At 49.3% G+C, this 15,227-nt stretch overlaps 1 protein-coding gene across 5 annotated transcripts in view; it reads right to left on the bottom strand.

Moving 5' to 3' along the window:
* Positions 1–6,649: 6,649 nt before the first annotated feature.
* The window catches only part of DYNLRB1 (dynein light chain roadblock-type 1), a 24,370-nt gene continuing 15,792 nt past the window's right edge, over positions 6,650–15,227 (bottom strand). For 4 of the 5 annotated variants that reach the window (XM_008067628.1, XM_008067627.1, XM_021717390.1 and 1 more), the window contains 2 exons: positions 12,212–12,379; positions 6,650–7,033 (listed from right to left, as the gene is read on the bottom strand). In XM_008067628.1, coding sequence (XP_008065819.1) covers positions 6,990–7,033; positions 12,212–12,359 — 192 coding nt within the window. In that variant the 5' untranslated portion in view covers positions 12,360–12,379 and the 3' untranslated portion in view covers positions 6,650–6,989. Of the gene's footprint in view, positions 7,034–12,025; positions 12,380–15,227 lie in introns of those variants that run through there. The other variant, XM_021717389.1, reaches the window with a different exon arrangement.

Below are 15,227 nucleotides of genomic sequence, written 5' to 3'. Positions count from 1 at the left end.
GCGGCCACTGCACTCCAGTCTGAGCGACAGAGTGAGACTCCAACTCAAAACAAAAAAAAACCAAAAAAAAAAAAAACCAGAAAAGCTTTATTTGCTAAAACAGACTTGGCCTGAGGTCCTTAGTTTGCTGCCTTCAGCTGTGTGTGTCAAAGTGGACAAACCTCACAGACACTGTCACAGGAAAGAACGCGATCTGAGCCATTAAGCGTAGCAGAAAGAACTCGGTCAGCCTCGGCCTTGAGAAGTAGTTTTACCGTCTTTTGCCAGACTCAGCCCTGAACTGAGGTGGGAGTCAGGGAGGGGGCCCATCTTCAGACCCCAGAGTTTGCACTCTTCTTCCTGACGGCAAGGCTGACTCGCCCTTTCAGGCCTCTAGTTCCTCTCATGGTCCCCCTGTCCCCTGCCCCCGAACCCAGCGACCTGGCCCCTACTCCATGTCTCTGCTTGCATGTCTGAACAGAAGCCTCAGACTTGCCTAAGCAGACCCGTGCGGTTTCCCCAAAATGTGTGCCAGTTGTCCTCTTCCCTGTCTCCATTTTTCAGGCCCCAAACCTGTCTTCCTTGACTCCCTTCTTTTGCCACCCCCGTCGACTGTCCTCCAACCCACTCCATCCTCAGATCCGGGAGGTTCCACCTCGGAGACATCCCCAGAATCTGGCCACGTCTCAGCACCGCCACTGAGGCCAGAGCCGCCACCGCCTCTTGTCGGCTGTGGCCATTGCCTCTGAGTCTGGTCTCACTACAGTGAGAGAGTGAGCCTGTGCTCACAGGAGCTTGGTCTTGCTGCCCTGCCCCCACTCAGTAAAAGCCAAAGGCTGGTGGTGGCCCACAGGCCTGTGGGATCTGGCTCACAGCTGCTCTCCTATCCTTGTCCACCTCCTCCCTCCTCCCTCTTTGGCTTCCTGGCTGTCCCAGGAATCTTTAACAGGCTCACGCGCAGGGCCTTTCCCGAAACATTCTTCCCCGAGATCTCTGTGTGGCTGCCCCCTCACTTCCTTCAAGTCTCCGTGCAGGCACCTCCCTGGGACGCTGTCCTGAGTGAGATGCCCCCTGCCACCTCGGCCACTCCCTGCCCTCCCCCTTCTACCTCCTTGCTTCATTTTCTTGCCAGTGCAGTTATCACCCAATGTGTCATGAGTTTTCTAAGCATTTCATGCCAGTTGCATTCTAACATTGCTTGGCTCCATTTGCCTTCTCGTGGCTCTGTGCATCTCTTCACTGCATTTGAGTGAGTTGCAGACATCAATCAGTTCACTTTCTCCCTCAGTCTTTCATAGGCGTATCTGTATCAGTTTTGGGTTCCTTCTTCCTGGAGTCCTCCTTGATGTTTCATTCCCTAACTCCCCCCATTCACAGCCCACTGCCACCTCTCCCTTGGGACTCTCCTTGGGACTCCCCTTCTGGCTCCATGTGGCTTCGTTCAAGCCACTGTCAGTTCTCACCTGGCTGAGACTCCTGATTCCTCTCTGCCCCACATTCTCCGAGAGCCACCAGAGCGCAGCACATGCATGTTTCAGGAGAGGAGTCTCATGCTTGCGGTGGTTCCCTGTGGTTTGCTCTGCAGACGCCCCTTGGGTTCTGGGTAGCTCGTCTCGTTCTTGTTACTTCATTGGAAAAGGACTGGAAAGTCCTGGCTTATCATATTATAAGCATATAATAAGATTATTGCAAACTCAAATGCTTGGGTAGGTAAAATAATCAAATAGTGCTTTAAACACTTACAGCTGTTCCTTCTGATATTTGGCTTCATGTCGCTAAGCACTGAGGTTTTCTGGGGTCTTTAGTTCTTACCATAGAAGGTAATTTGACTCTTACTGCCCTTCCCCTGGCTTCTACATCTTCCAGCAGTTATAGCCCCTTCGGAGGGTGAATTATTCTGCCTCCATGGCTATTGTCTGTAGCTGAACACACATGCTCTGGGTTTGCTTTATGTTGTAGATTTTAAAAAATTTTTCTGTAATTTTGGCCTTATTTTATGTCAGTGTATATGCACTAATACTAAATTATTCCTAAAAAGTCTCGCTGGGCGCAGTGGCTTGTGCGTGTAATCCCAGCACTTTAGGAGGCTGAGGTGGGAGGATTACTTGAGCCCAGAAGTTCAAGACCAGCCTAGAAAATATACTGAGATCTTGGATTGCCTGAGCCCACGGGTTCGAGACCCGCCTGGGCAGCGTGACCTCATCTCTACAATAAATCAAAAAATCAGCCGGGTGTGGTAGTGTGCGCCTGTAGTTCCAGCTACTTGGAGGGCTGAGGCGGAAGGATCGCCGGAGCCCAGCAGGTCGGGCTGCGGTGGCCGGGAGCGGCCACTGCACTCCAGTCTGGGCGACAGGGTGAGACTCCAACTCAAAATAAATAAATAAATAAATAAATAAATAGATAAATAAATAAATAAATAAATAAAGGAGGTGAAAGTTACAGAACAAATTTTAGAGGTTACTGATATGCTGTGAGTCTCGCCAGGTGCTGGGGTTCCTGCTTCACCCTGAACCCACAGGAGGAGTCTGCAGAGGGGGGTCTGAGAGCCAGGGACCAAGAGGAAAGTCAGGGAGAGCTGACCGATGGCAGTGCACCCCAAGGGTGAGGCTGCCCGGCAGAAAGGACTGGGATGCCTTTGGAAACTCAGAGGGCCAGAGGCCAGTTCACAGCAGTCTCAGTAAACCTGGACCTTACCTCCCCCCATCTCGTCCACATCTCGGCAACCTGGGCCAGAAAGCACAAGGCGGGCGGGTAAGGCCAAGGCCCAGCGGCTGCTGCTGTCCTCCTCCAGACCCAGGCTTCCAGCAGGCCCAAGCTGGGGAAGCTGCGCCACTCCTGTACTTGACTGGGTACGTTATCTTCCCAGGCCAGGGCCTGCTCTACATTCCATTTAGGGGCAGGTGGAGAACGAACCCTAGAGAGTAAACTTAGACAGTGAGAGACCGAAATAAAGTTGCCTTTGATGGGCACGCGTTCTGCAATTGTTGTGCTTTCCTTATTACATATGACCAGCAGCTTAAGTTTATGGACCAGGGGAGAGTGTCTGCTGATTTGATGTGTTTGACAACTTAGCATTTATTTATTTGAGTTGGAGTCCCACTCCGTCGCCCAGGCTGGAGTGCAGTGGCACGCTCACGGCCACCCCAGTGTCAACCTGCGGTGCTCTGGTGATGCTTCCGCCTCAGCCTTTCAAATTGCTGGAACTACAGGCATGGGCTACAACTTAGCATTTCTCTCTGCTGTGGGGATGAAATGTATGAGCCCTTCATTTCTCATTTTTTCTTTTTCTGGGGATTTGATAGAGACAAACCAGAATGTGTGGAAAGATGGCTCAATGTGTGATGCTCAATGAAAATATGTACAAAAGGCCAGGTGCAGTGGTTTATGCCTGTAACCCCAGCTCTTTGGGAGGGAGGACTGCTTGAGCCATGAGTTCGAGACCAGTTGGGGCAACATGGCAAGACCCTGTCTCTACACAAAAATTAAAAAATGAGCCAGGTGTGGTGGTGTGCACCTGCAGTCCCAGCTACTTGGGAGGCTGAGGAGGGTGGATCCCTTCAGCCCAGGAGGTCGAGGCTGTGGTGAGCCATGATGGTACCACTGCACTCCAGTCTAGGCAACAGCATGAGATCTTGACTCAAAAAAAGAAAATATATACAAAAGTGCAGTGTTTCAAAGCCAAACAGGAAAGGAGAGAAAGCCTTATAATCCCTGGGGCATTTTTTTAATTTTTGGAGAAATGGCAATACCAGCTCACAGAGGAAGATCAGAAGTTTTTTTTTGAGTTAGAGTCTCACTCTATCACCCAGACTGGAGTGTAGTAGCATGCTCACAGCCACCGCAGCCTTGACCTGCTGGGCTCCGGCGATCCTTCCGCCTCAGCCTTCCATGTAGCTGGAATTACAGGCACACACTACCACGCCCGGCTGATTTTTTGATTTGTTGTAGAGACAAGGTCTCACCGTGTTGCCCAGGCTGGTCTTGAACCTATAGGCTCAGACAGTCCTCTTGCCTCAGCCTCCCAAAGCATCAGGATTATAGGCTTGAGCCACCGCGCCCAGTGGAAGATCAGAATTTCAAGGAACCAGGTCAGGGGTGATGTGGAGTCGTAAGAGATGGCAGCTGCAGAATTTTCGGAGAAGCAACCACTTCCTTGAGCCACAGGGATCCCAGGCAAGAGCTGTATTGTGTGTGTGTGTGTGTGGGGGGGGAAGTCACACCTGGAGATCAGAAGGGTTGCCTCTTGGGAGTGGGCTAGACCAACTGGTAGCAGCAGGAGGGAACTTTCTGGGGTGGATGTTACCTTGAAGGGGTGAGGTTACACAGGGTTCGTATTTGTCACTTAAGATTTGTATGTTCCACTGAATGTAAATCTCCAAAAAGGAAAGCAAGCTGGTGATATGCATGCATCTGGAAGCCCTTAGGGGTGAGTACTGTCTGCAACTTACTCTGAAATGCGTAACAGAGCAGGTTGGATAGAGGAATGCAAAGTTATGTGGCACAGAAATACAGCAAAATGGTTAACTAGAATTTAGATGGAAGAGCTGGGCATGGTGGTTCATGCCTGTAATCCCAGCACTTTGGGAGGCGGACGCGAGAGGGGCAACATGGCGAGACTTCATCTCTACAATAAAAAAAAAAAAAAAATTACCCGGGCATGGTGGCGCATGCCTGTAGTTCCAGCTACTTGGAAGGCTGAGGCAGAAGGATTGCCTGAGCCCAGCAGGTTGAGGCTGCGGTGGCCACGAGGAGCATGCCACTGTACTCCAGCCTGGGCACAGAGTGAGAGACTACTACTTCAAAAAAAAAAAAAAAAAAAATTAGATGGAAGATATATCATTATCTCAATTTCTGCATGTTTGGACATTTTCATAATAAAATACTAGGTGTGGACATCCTTTTGCTGTTTTGGCAAGTGTTCCTCTGAAACCCAGAGACCATGCCCTTTCCTCTAGGCCTATGACAATTGTCAGTTTCCAACTTTGACAGGTGCTGTATTCCTGTACAAGTGCTGCTTTTAAGTACAGAAACACTAGGGTTTTTGCTTGTGTAATACCATTACTTAAACTTTTAAGAATCTGAATGTTTACATCTTTTTTCTGTAGACCTCTTCTGTGGTTATCAGCTCTTATACCTTAAAATGAGTCCAAGGAGTTGTGCTTGCTGCATTTACAAATCTGAATGCACCCACAGTGGGCTCCTGATGCCCAGGAGATGGGGAAGCAAAGACAGACTGAGCCTACATTTCCCCCAGGACCTCGAAGGACCGTTTTAACATGGAGAATTTTAAGGCAAACAAGAGTGAGTGGCAGAGGGACTAAGGGAAGGAGGAGACCGGCCCCAAGCCCTATCCAGACCTCGCTCTGGAGCCACAACTCCTCCAGAACTCCTCCAGGGACAAGCCTCACCTTCTGACCTCCTTCCCCGTGATCCTTCTTGGAGAAACTCAAGCCAAGACAGAAGCCTCAGGCCTCGATCTGGCCTCCAACAGCTTCTGAGAACAAAAAGGAAGATACTACTACCCCACTTTCTTTTAAAACATGGAACTAGGAGATAATTACCATGCAGGGTCTGCAATCACCCTCTCTCAGGGAGTGCCTCTTGGGCACACAGGGAAAGGGTAAACAGCAGTAGTTTCTCAAGATAACCAATTTTACTTGAGGATTTGGAGGAAATGATTTGAAAGAATTATTTTTATGTTAAGACAATCATGGATATGTTATAGAGTGGAAAATTCCTATTATATCTTGCATGTGAGATTTGAAGAAATTTTGCCACCTTCTATAAATTAGACCCCTGAGCTCCCAAAGGTACATGTCTTACTCCCTCTGTATCACTAAAGAAACTTCACTGGAAAATTTGAGAAAGTGCTTTGGCTAGATGGAAGAACTGGCACTGTGGTTACTTCTGGGGTGAGGAGAAGGACAATGAAGGGGCTTTCCAGGTTCACACTCTAGAGCTTTGGATCTTCAAAATTTTTTGCCTAACAAGAAACAAAAGATCAAAAGAAAAACCTAATAAAAAAAATAAACACATGTGGTTTCGGGAGGGAGAAAATCAAGTGCTGTTGAATGATGGGTGGTCTAGAGCAACACTGAGTACAGGCAAGTTTTGGGAACCCCGTGTCTGCAGGGAGGCAGGTGCTTACCCAGAATGAGCTCACGCTGGTGAACAGGCCCATCCAGGATGTCTGCAGCAGGCAACATGGAAACAGCAGCACTATTTGAGTCAGAGGCCTGTGCTCCAAGCTGTGAGGGCCTGGGCAAGCCATTTTCTAGACCCCGATTCTCCATCTCTAAGGTGGCTTGAACAGTGGTACCCTCAGTCTGCAGAGACTGCATGACATATCAGGCGCATTCTGGGTCCTCAGTAAACATCACTCTCCTCCTTTCCCCTGTGCAGGGTAGGAGGAAAAAACCTTTCAAAACACTGGCAGGTGTGGGAAATGATAAAAGGAGCCGAGGGGCAAGAAGCCCAGAAACAGGGCACCAGTTATACACCAAGTTGTGCTCAGTGAGTGTGGCCACAGGGGCATTACAGATCAGGCCTCTCAGAGGCCATGAACACAATCTACCACCAGGGGCCAGAGGCGGCAACGAGCTCAGTCCTTAGACATGATTATGCAGGAAGAAGCCTCTTCAACCCAGTGTTTAAAGACACAACAGCAGGGTAAGCATTTCAGTTATTTTTAGTTAAAGAAAAACAGCCTTTTCCAAGGGCAACAAAGCAAACTGAAAGTCAGAAGGAAGCTGGGTGTGGGCTGTTCACAAGCTCTTGCTCCAAAACCCAGAAGTGAGGAGAGAGGCACCCTCCCCGCTCTGCCCCGACTCTGGGGAAGATTGGTGCAGCAGGAGTCCTCTGGTGGAGCAAGCAGGGCTGCCAGCCCACCTGTGGTCACTGGATTGGTCTGACTGGGCTCTAAGGCGATTTCCACATGCCAGTGTGCTGACATGATTAATTACTCTTGGGGGGATTAAATTAAGGAATGACACAGGTAGCCAGGCGAGTGCCTATTCAGTTGGATTCTGAATCACAATCAGGAAATAGTCTTTATCTGCAAAAGAGAAAAACGGAAAAAACAAATCACTAAACATAAAATGAAAGAAAATCACACCAGAAAGCAAAGAAATCATTAAGTCACTACTGTAAGATGAGGGAGGGAAGGAAAGCAATTAAAAGCATCAATGCTCAGGCTACCTCCAGTTACTGGGAGAACAGAAGACAAGCATTCAAGTTTCCTGTGGGAGCGCAGGCAGCAGACGCTGCAGGGCATCCTCTTTCTAATCCTCCCCACAATTGTAGCAGCGGGTAGGTAGGAGCCTCATCCCAGTTTTCCAGGTGGGGGCACTCAGGTTCAGAGTTTCAATGAATTGCCTAAAGAGTGGTTCTTAAACTACAGGGTATCCCAATCACCTGCAGGGCTGCTGGCTCCACCCCCAGAGCCCTGATACAGTGAGCCTGGGGTGGAACCCAGGAATCTGCATTTCCAACACGTTTCCGGTGATGCTGATGCTGCAAGTTCGGGTAGGACCTTTAGCTTAAGGTTACACAGCTAGTTAGTGTCAAAGGTAGAATTCCAGCCATAACCTCACTGGTCTTGGGTTATGTCCATTTCTATCACAAGCTCAGCTTATCACAAGTTGGCTTTCCTGAGCCTTCTGGACAAGAAAATTTCAGAGGTACTAGGTCAAAAGGGGATGACAAATTTACCTGGATTCCAGCTCCAGGGATCCAGCCCAGTGAGGAGGAATGTTCACCAAGAAATCATACAAGTAGAAGTCCTCAGAGGTGAGTCTGACTGCCTTACATTTTATAGAGGAGGAAAGTGGAGAAGCAGGTGTTTCAACCTACTTAAGAGTTATCAAGGCTTCTCTGTGTCCCTGTTGGGCCAACCACTTCTCATGACACCTCAAGGAATCCCCAAATTGCTCAGAAAACACTGAGGCTCAAACAGTTAAAAGTCTTGCCTAAACCAAGGAAGAGACACAGGGTGGGGTGGGGTGGGGATAGGAAGCCGGGTTTGACCCTCTGAACTCCTCTGGCCTGCTGCCCCCTGCTGAGCATGAGTGAAATGGCAGGGCCTCAACCATGTATGCTTTGTGCCTGTTTAGATTCAAGCCTAAGCTTGGTTCTTTCCAAAGTGATGGGTTGTTGCAACTGGGTAGAAACAGAAATAAAAAGACTAACAGTTTTACAGCTACGTAATTTGCATAAATAAAAATAAAAAATCCCTAACACAAATAATTAACAAATCACTGTTAAAAACAGACACAATCAATAGTACCAGTGTCTTATTCTAAATTACCAAGCCCTAAACCACTAATACCACTTCAAGTGCTTTGTGGGAGACAATGTGTTCAAAGTTGTTTACGCTGACTTACCTTAGCTTTATATCAGCGAGGTTAACAAGTGAAAACCAGAAGTCTGTATTTTTTTTGACGACAGGGTCTCACTCTGTTGTCCAGGCTGGTGTATGATCATAACTCACTGTAACCTCAAACTCCTGGGCTCAAGTGATCCTCCTGACTCAGCCTTCCCAGTGACTGGGACTTCAGGTGCAAACATCTCTTCACAAGGGCAGTTCTGGGCCAGGTGGGGTGAAATTTGGTACAGATGTTGGAAGCCAAACTGTCTGAAACTACCTGCTGCCCTTTGTGCTGTGGGCAGCAACTTCTCAGTTTGATCAACATGTCAGATCAGGTGGGCGGGAAGAGCTGTGAATCGCCCTCCTGGGCCGGGCTACTCCAAGTTATTCACAAGGTGTAGGGTGCTAATTAGAGTCCCAAAGGGCCACCTCAGCCACACAGCTGCTAGGCTTGTGCTCTGCCAGGGGCTACTCCTTGAAGGCCTGTGCTCTACGGTGATGCTAAGGCAATCCAGCCTGAATGCTTCTGAGGCTCTGGTCAGTCAGTAGCTCCTGAACACAGGAGTTCTGGCCACCCACCCAATGTTTTTTCTTGGCCACATACAAGTATTTCATCCTAAATACCATGCCCAGGCTGGGCTCGGTGGCTTAGCCTGTAATCCCAGCATTTTGGGAGGCCAAGGCGAGTGGATTGCCTGAGCCTGCAGGTTCAAGACCAGCCCAGGCAACTTGGCAAAACCTCGTCTCTACAAAAAAAAAAAAAAAAAAAAAATCAGTCAGGCATGGTAGCGTGTGCCAGTAGTTCTGGCTACTTGGAAGGCTGAGGCAGAGGAATTTTCTGAGCCCAGCAGGTCAAGGCTGCGGTGGCAGTGAGCATGCCACTGCACTCCAGCCTGGGCAACAGAGACTCCAACTCAAAAATAAATAAATAAATACCATGCCCTGTGGACATTCCTAACCCCATTTCCACTGCTGACCCCACCTCTGACCCACAGTGGTGGGGTGTCAGCAATGGAGAAAGTCATTTATTTATTCAACCAATATTTGTTAAATGTTTATGATGTGTTTACAAGCCTCTGCCCTCATGGAACTTACTGTCTAGGGGAGGAGACAGACTTAAAAATGAGGATAAGCAGCCCGGTGTGGTGGCTCATGCCTGTAATCCCAGGGAAGCGGAGGTGAGAGGATTGCCTGAGCCCATGGGTTCGAGACCTACCTGGGCAACTTGGCGAGACCTCATCTCTACAACTGAAAAAAAAAATTAGCTGGGCATGGTGGCACACACCTGTAGTTCTAGCTACTTGGATGGCTGAGGCAGAAGGATTGCCTGAGCCCAGCAGGATGAGGCTGCGGTGGCCGTCACCATGCCACGGCACTCCAGCCTGGGTGACAGAGTGAGACTCTAACTAAAAAAAGAAAAGAAAGTCGATAAGCATCTGGTTAGACTAGTGACAAGGAAACCCAGAGCATGCTCAGCAGGGCCCCTGGGAACAGAGTCTGGGGCTCTGAAAGGCAGCCTGAAAGAAATTCTATTTTTTTTAATGTTTTTTTTTTTTTTTTTTTTTTTTTGAGTAAGAATCTCACTCTGTTGCCCAGACTGGAGTGCAGTGGCCCGCTCATGGGTACTGCAGCCTCGACCTGCTGGGCTCAGATGATCCTTCCGCCTCAGCCTTCCACATAGCTGGAACTAAAGGCGCAAACCACTATGCCTGGCTATATTTTTCTTGATTTACTGTAGAGACGAGGTCTCACCATGTTGCCCAGGCTGGTCTCAAATTCATGGGCTCAGGCAATCCTCTTGCCTCTGCCTCCCAACGAGCTGGGATTACAGGCGTAAGCCACCACGTCCGGCTTGTGTTTAAGACAACCTCAACATGTCACATGCCCTCTAGTATAACACAATGTGTGTGCATGAAAGAGAGAGAGACAGACTGAGGGTGAGCACGGGAGCAGGTGTACTCTCTGTAGTGTTGCCCAGGTAAGGTCTGGCTACATCATTCTCGCCTCCACTGACAAGCCTGTAGGCCTCTGGCCCAAGCTGGAGATACCTTTACTGCTGAGCTGGTCCATGGATAGCCAAGAGACACTGTTCATGGAGAGTTGGTCTGCTTTAGAGACCACATAATTGGCTCCATTGCCTCACATTCTAAGTTCCCTGATGGACCATTGGGGAGCACAAGGTCTGCTTTGAGGCACAGGGTGAACAGAGGGATCATTCCTGGCCTGACTTTTAGGAAAGTGAAGCTTTGTCCTCTGTAGTCACACACAATATGAAGTGTCGGGAGGGATTTCAGTTCACATTTGATCCTAGCTTTTTTCCCAACCTGAGCCAACACATTCAGCCAGACGGGGTGTCTCAAAGACCAGAGCAGCACAGTTCTCTGCTCGACACTTTACAGATAAGGACATGAATGTGTCCTGTGAGTTGCCCAAGGTCATGCTTATAAGAGAAAAAGCTGGGAAAACAGATTCTGTACCTCTTGCAGTCTTTTTCCCTGATAGATCAGGCACTGGTTGGCATGTGACACAATCATATCACCTCCTGCCCTAAAAACCTTTGCTCACAAGATCAAGTCCACACAGTTCAGTCTGGCATTTGCAGCCTCTTCTAAATTGGACCAAAGCCTTACCTCGCACTCCACGTTCTCCTGCCCTAGATAAGCTGCAGTGCATTGTGCGGCTACATAGCTATGGAGCTACACTCAACTAGGTAGCTCAGCCAAAAGAGCGAGGGCAAGAAAGAAGCAACAAGGAAGAGCAGTCGTGGGGCATCTGTCCACATCCTAGTCCATGAGTGACAGTGAGGGAGCCAGGGAGGAAGGCAGCCCTACTGTCCTTCCTGTGTCCCCAGTCCTTGTGGGCTGCTCCCAGGATAAGCATCTCAGCACTCCAAGAATGATCTTAAGGACGAAAGACAGGGACTACTCTAGCACACAGGCACAGAAGTAGCCCAACTCTCCATGTAAAACACAGCAATCTGTTCCAGTGTGGGAGGCAAGGCTGGCTGCATGGAGCCTAGAGAAAGAACTGGCCTTTCCAAGTGGGTAAAAAATACTTTTTCTTTTTTCTTTTTTCTGAGTAGGAGTCTCACTCTGTCGCCCAGACTGGAGTGCAGTGGCCGCTCCTGGCCACCGCAGCCTCGACCTGCTGGGCTCTGGCGATCCTTCCACCTCCTCCTTCCAAGTAGCTGGAACTATAGGCGTATGCTACCACGCCCGGCTAGTTTTTGATTCATTGTAGAGACGAGGTCTCGCCAAGTTGCCTGGGCGGGTCTCAAACCCGCGGGCTCAGGCAGTCCACTCGCCTCGGCCTCCCAAAGTGCTAGGATTGCAGGCTGAGCCACTGAGCCCAGCCCTGTAAAAACTACTTTTTCAAGGATACAATGACAATACAATATTTTTGCTTTACATTTTGACTTAGAACTACTGAATTCTTTTTCCTGCAAACAGGTTTTCCCGCTACTCCACCTTGCTCACACCGTTTCCTGTCCCCTCAAGATTCAGCTCCAATATCCCCTCTTCTGGGAAGCCTTTGCTGACAGAACCAGGCAGATCTGGCCATATCCTCTTCTACGTCCTGTATGCGCCTCTGAATTTCCCCCTATCAAGGCAGGAGTGATATGGTGTTATGCTTATGTGTGTATCTCCCCCATGAGACCGACTCTTCACTGTGGCCTAGACACTGTGAGGATTTGTTGGCAGACATCAGCTGGAGGCCGGCTAGGCAATGAGGCATTGACTCGATTCTTTCAGCTCCCCAGGACCTCCCTGCACCCTCCAGGAACACCAATGGGCCCGGCCTTCTGATAAGCCATGGAGAATGTGCTGTGAGGGTCTGCTCCCAAGCGGGCGGCAGAAGACCCCTTACCTGGTGCAACCATGATTTCATTCTTCTTCGAGCGAATTCGAAGGAAGGTGAGGTCATTCTGGGGGTCAATTTCACGCACGGTACTCCGTGCCTTCAGGATGAAGCTGTGCATGAGGTTGGCGTACTGTGTGGTGGTGGGATTGTCCATGGTACTCTTGATGGGAATGCCTGAGGGGAGAGCAGATGGAAATTGAGCAGGACGGTGAAGCCCTTTCTGCCGAGCTCCACCCCATACCCCTAATTGTTGAGTATTGGACTGGCAGTTCACAGTGACACTATTTATAGAGAGCTTGCTATGTGGCAGGCACAGTGCTGAGCACTTGAAGTATGTCAGTGCCAGGCCACATAGCTACTCAGTGGGTGGCATCACCATCTTCATTTGCCAATTAGACAGCAGGAGCTCTGAGTAGTAAGGTGACCTGTCTGTGGTCACATGGCAGATGAGCAGTAGGGACAGGATTCAAATGCAGGCCTGTTGGCTCCTTTCCCAGGACCACACAGTCTTGTCTGGTTTCCGGCAATCAAGGAGACAATAATTCATAATGCTTAGAACCTAAAGCAGGAGGGCTGCTCTTATAGAATTCTAAGTACTGAATAGTAGGAAGAAGAAGAAAGGTTGAGCCGGGACATCAGCATCACCGTTCCCACCCAGGGGAGGCTTCGGGCCCAGCTGTAAACATACTGTCTATACACACGAGTGTACTCTTGAAATTAAAGCATGTCTCCATGTACAATGAACATGGAAACATAAAATGTATGTACACTGCTACCTTTTTCAAAGAACCCACTAAATGGACAGTCCAGAGTTCCCCACCCTATCATTAGGTACTTAGGCTGGGTTTACTAGTGTAATTAACTGGGTAGTGAACATCATTGTGCACTGAGTCTTTTGTTTTAAGGATTGTTTCCTTGAGATGAACTACTAAATGGACATCACTCACTGGATGGTGGCTGCTATCATGAAGATGAGTCACCTCAGGTCACAGCTAGGTCATCAGGTGCCTGTGAATTGGCTATGACATATCAAAAGAAGCCTCCATCCATGAGCCCCCAAGAGCCCACCAACACCATTCACCAGGGAAGAATGTGGCACAAGTGGCTCCTCATGTGTAAGTGGCCAGACTTGGGGCCCAGGGCCCTACTCATCTGACCACAATTGACCAGCCTGGGGCTTAGCCAAAGGCAGTCATCCTCAGGCCTGCCCACTTTTTTGTTTGTTTTTTCGAGTCAGAGTATCACTCTGTCACCCAGACTGGGGTGCAGTGGCACATTCACAGCCACTGCAGCCTTGACCTGCTGGGTTCAGGCAATCCTTTCACCTCAGCCTTCCAAGTAGCTGGAACTATAGGAGTATACCACCACGTCTGGCTAATTTTTTGATTTATTGTAGAGAAGAGGTCTCACCAAGTTGCCCAGACTGATCTCCAACTCCTGGCTTAGGCAATCCTCCCACAGTACTGGGATTACAGGTGTGAGCCACTGTGGCTGGTGCCTTGTGTTCTTAGGGCACTGAGAACATGATAGCAGGCAGAAGAGGACATGGTAATAAAAGAAGCAGTTGAGCCAGAAAGGCTGTTTTGAGCCAAGTATAGTCAGAACAGGTTACAGTGGTCACTTGCCTTTAAGGGACAAGATGGCCAGGTCGCCTGGACTGCTGCTGGGTCCTGATGGCAACAATGTGCAAACCAGGGCCTCAGGAGGCCATGCTCTACAGCTGTACCTTCCTGAGGATGGTGGTCTGAGCAGTGTGTCCATATCACCCACCCATGATGGGGGGATGACTGAGCAGGAGCTACCATGTCCTCTTCTGCCCACTCTCATGTTCCTGGTGCCCTAAGAAGACAAGGTTGGGCCAACTTCTTGCCACCCAGTGTAGGCCTGAGAATGACTGCCTTTGGCTGATCCCCAGGCTGGTCAGTTATGGGCTAAATTAGCAGGGTCCTGGGCCCCAAACCTGACCTGGACTTACACCACAGCTCTGCCCCGTCACAGCTATGTAGCCTTAGGCAAGTGATTCAACCTCCCTGGCCTCCACTGCCTCACTTGTAAAGAAATGCCTGTGCTTCCAAATACTGCTGTGAGGACTGAATGTTCCTAAATTCATTCAAGAATGTTTAGCAAGAATACACACTTAATGCTAGTTTGTTATCAATACTACCCAGCCAATAAACCTCATTCCCAATAACCCGAGGGGATGTGACTGTTCCTCAAACCTCCAGGTGCCTTGCTAACAAGAGCCCTCCAGCTGAGGGCAGACCAGAGCCCAGGTGGAGCTCTGCTTGGCTGTTCCTGCTGCCTGGACAGGAATGCTCCCCTCAACTCACCTTTGGGGTCTTGGCAGTTTGGGTGGTGAGACCTGTTGATCCTCTCTTCTTCCATACCACAAAGCCACCTTCTCACAGATCCCTCTGCCTGAGCTTTCCTTCCTTCCCCTGTTCACTCCTAATTCCCACTTGTGGTCAGTGCCCCCAATTACCATTCTAGTCCTACGCAGCTTTCCTTTCAAGCAGTTTCTAGGTTGACATCACACTGTTATGGAAGTGAGCATTATGTCCACCCCACCACACTGTCAGCTCCCTGAGGGTAGGAACAAATCTCATTTGCTCACTGGTGTCCCTGAAGAGGGTGTTAAGCATGTATTGCTGTTGGTAAGCGAGTGGTCACAGGGTCTACTTTTAGCAGTTTGACAAATACCTGAATGAGTTTCATCACATTTACACAAGTGAGAGGTTTGTAAAAGAGACAAGAAACTAAACATGTGTTGGCTCACTTTAAAAACAAAAGAAACATGGAGGTATGGGAGCAGGGAGCAAAAATGAGAAAAATTTCAATCAAGGACAAAAGGTTAACTCCAGAATTAGGGGATGCTAGAGCTGGAGACCGCAAAGCCAAGAGGCATCTCACCGAACCCTCTGCCTTCACAGACAGAGACTGTGCAGCCCACAAGAGTAGCTGGGACCAGCTGGGCTCGGTGGCTCAGCCTGTAATCCCGTGCCTTTGGGAGGCTGAGGTGAGT

This window comes from Carlito syrichta, unplaced genomic scaffold, assembly GCF_000164805.1.
Source record: "Carlito syrichta isolate Samal-C Ts95f unplaced genomic scaffold, Tarsius_syrichta-2.0.1 Scaffold309724, whole genome shotgun sequence".
NCBI classification, from domain to species: domain Eukaryota; kingdom Metazoa; phylum Chordata; class Mammalia; order Primates; family Tarsiidae; genus Carlito; species Carlito syrichta.
The sequence above is the reverse complement of the archived record's forward strand: the minus strand, read 5'-3'. Positions and strand labels throughout refer to the sequence as shown.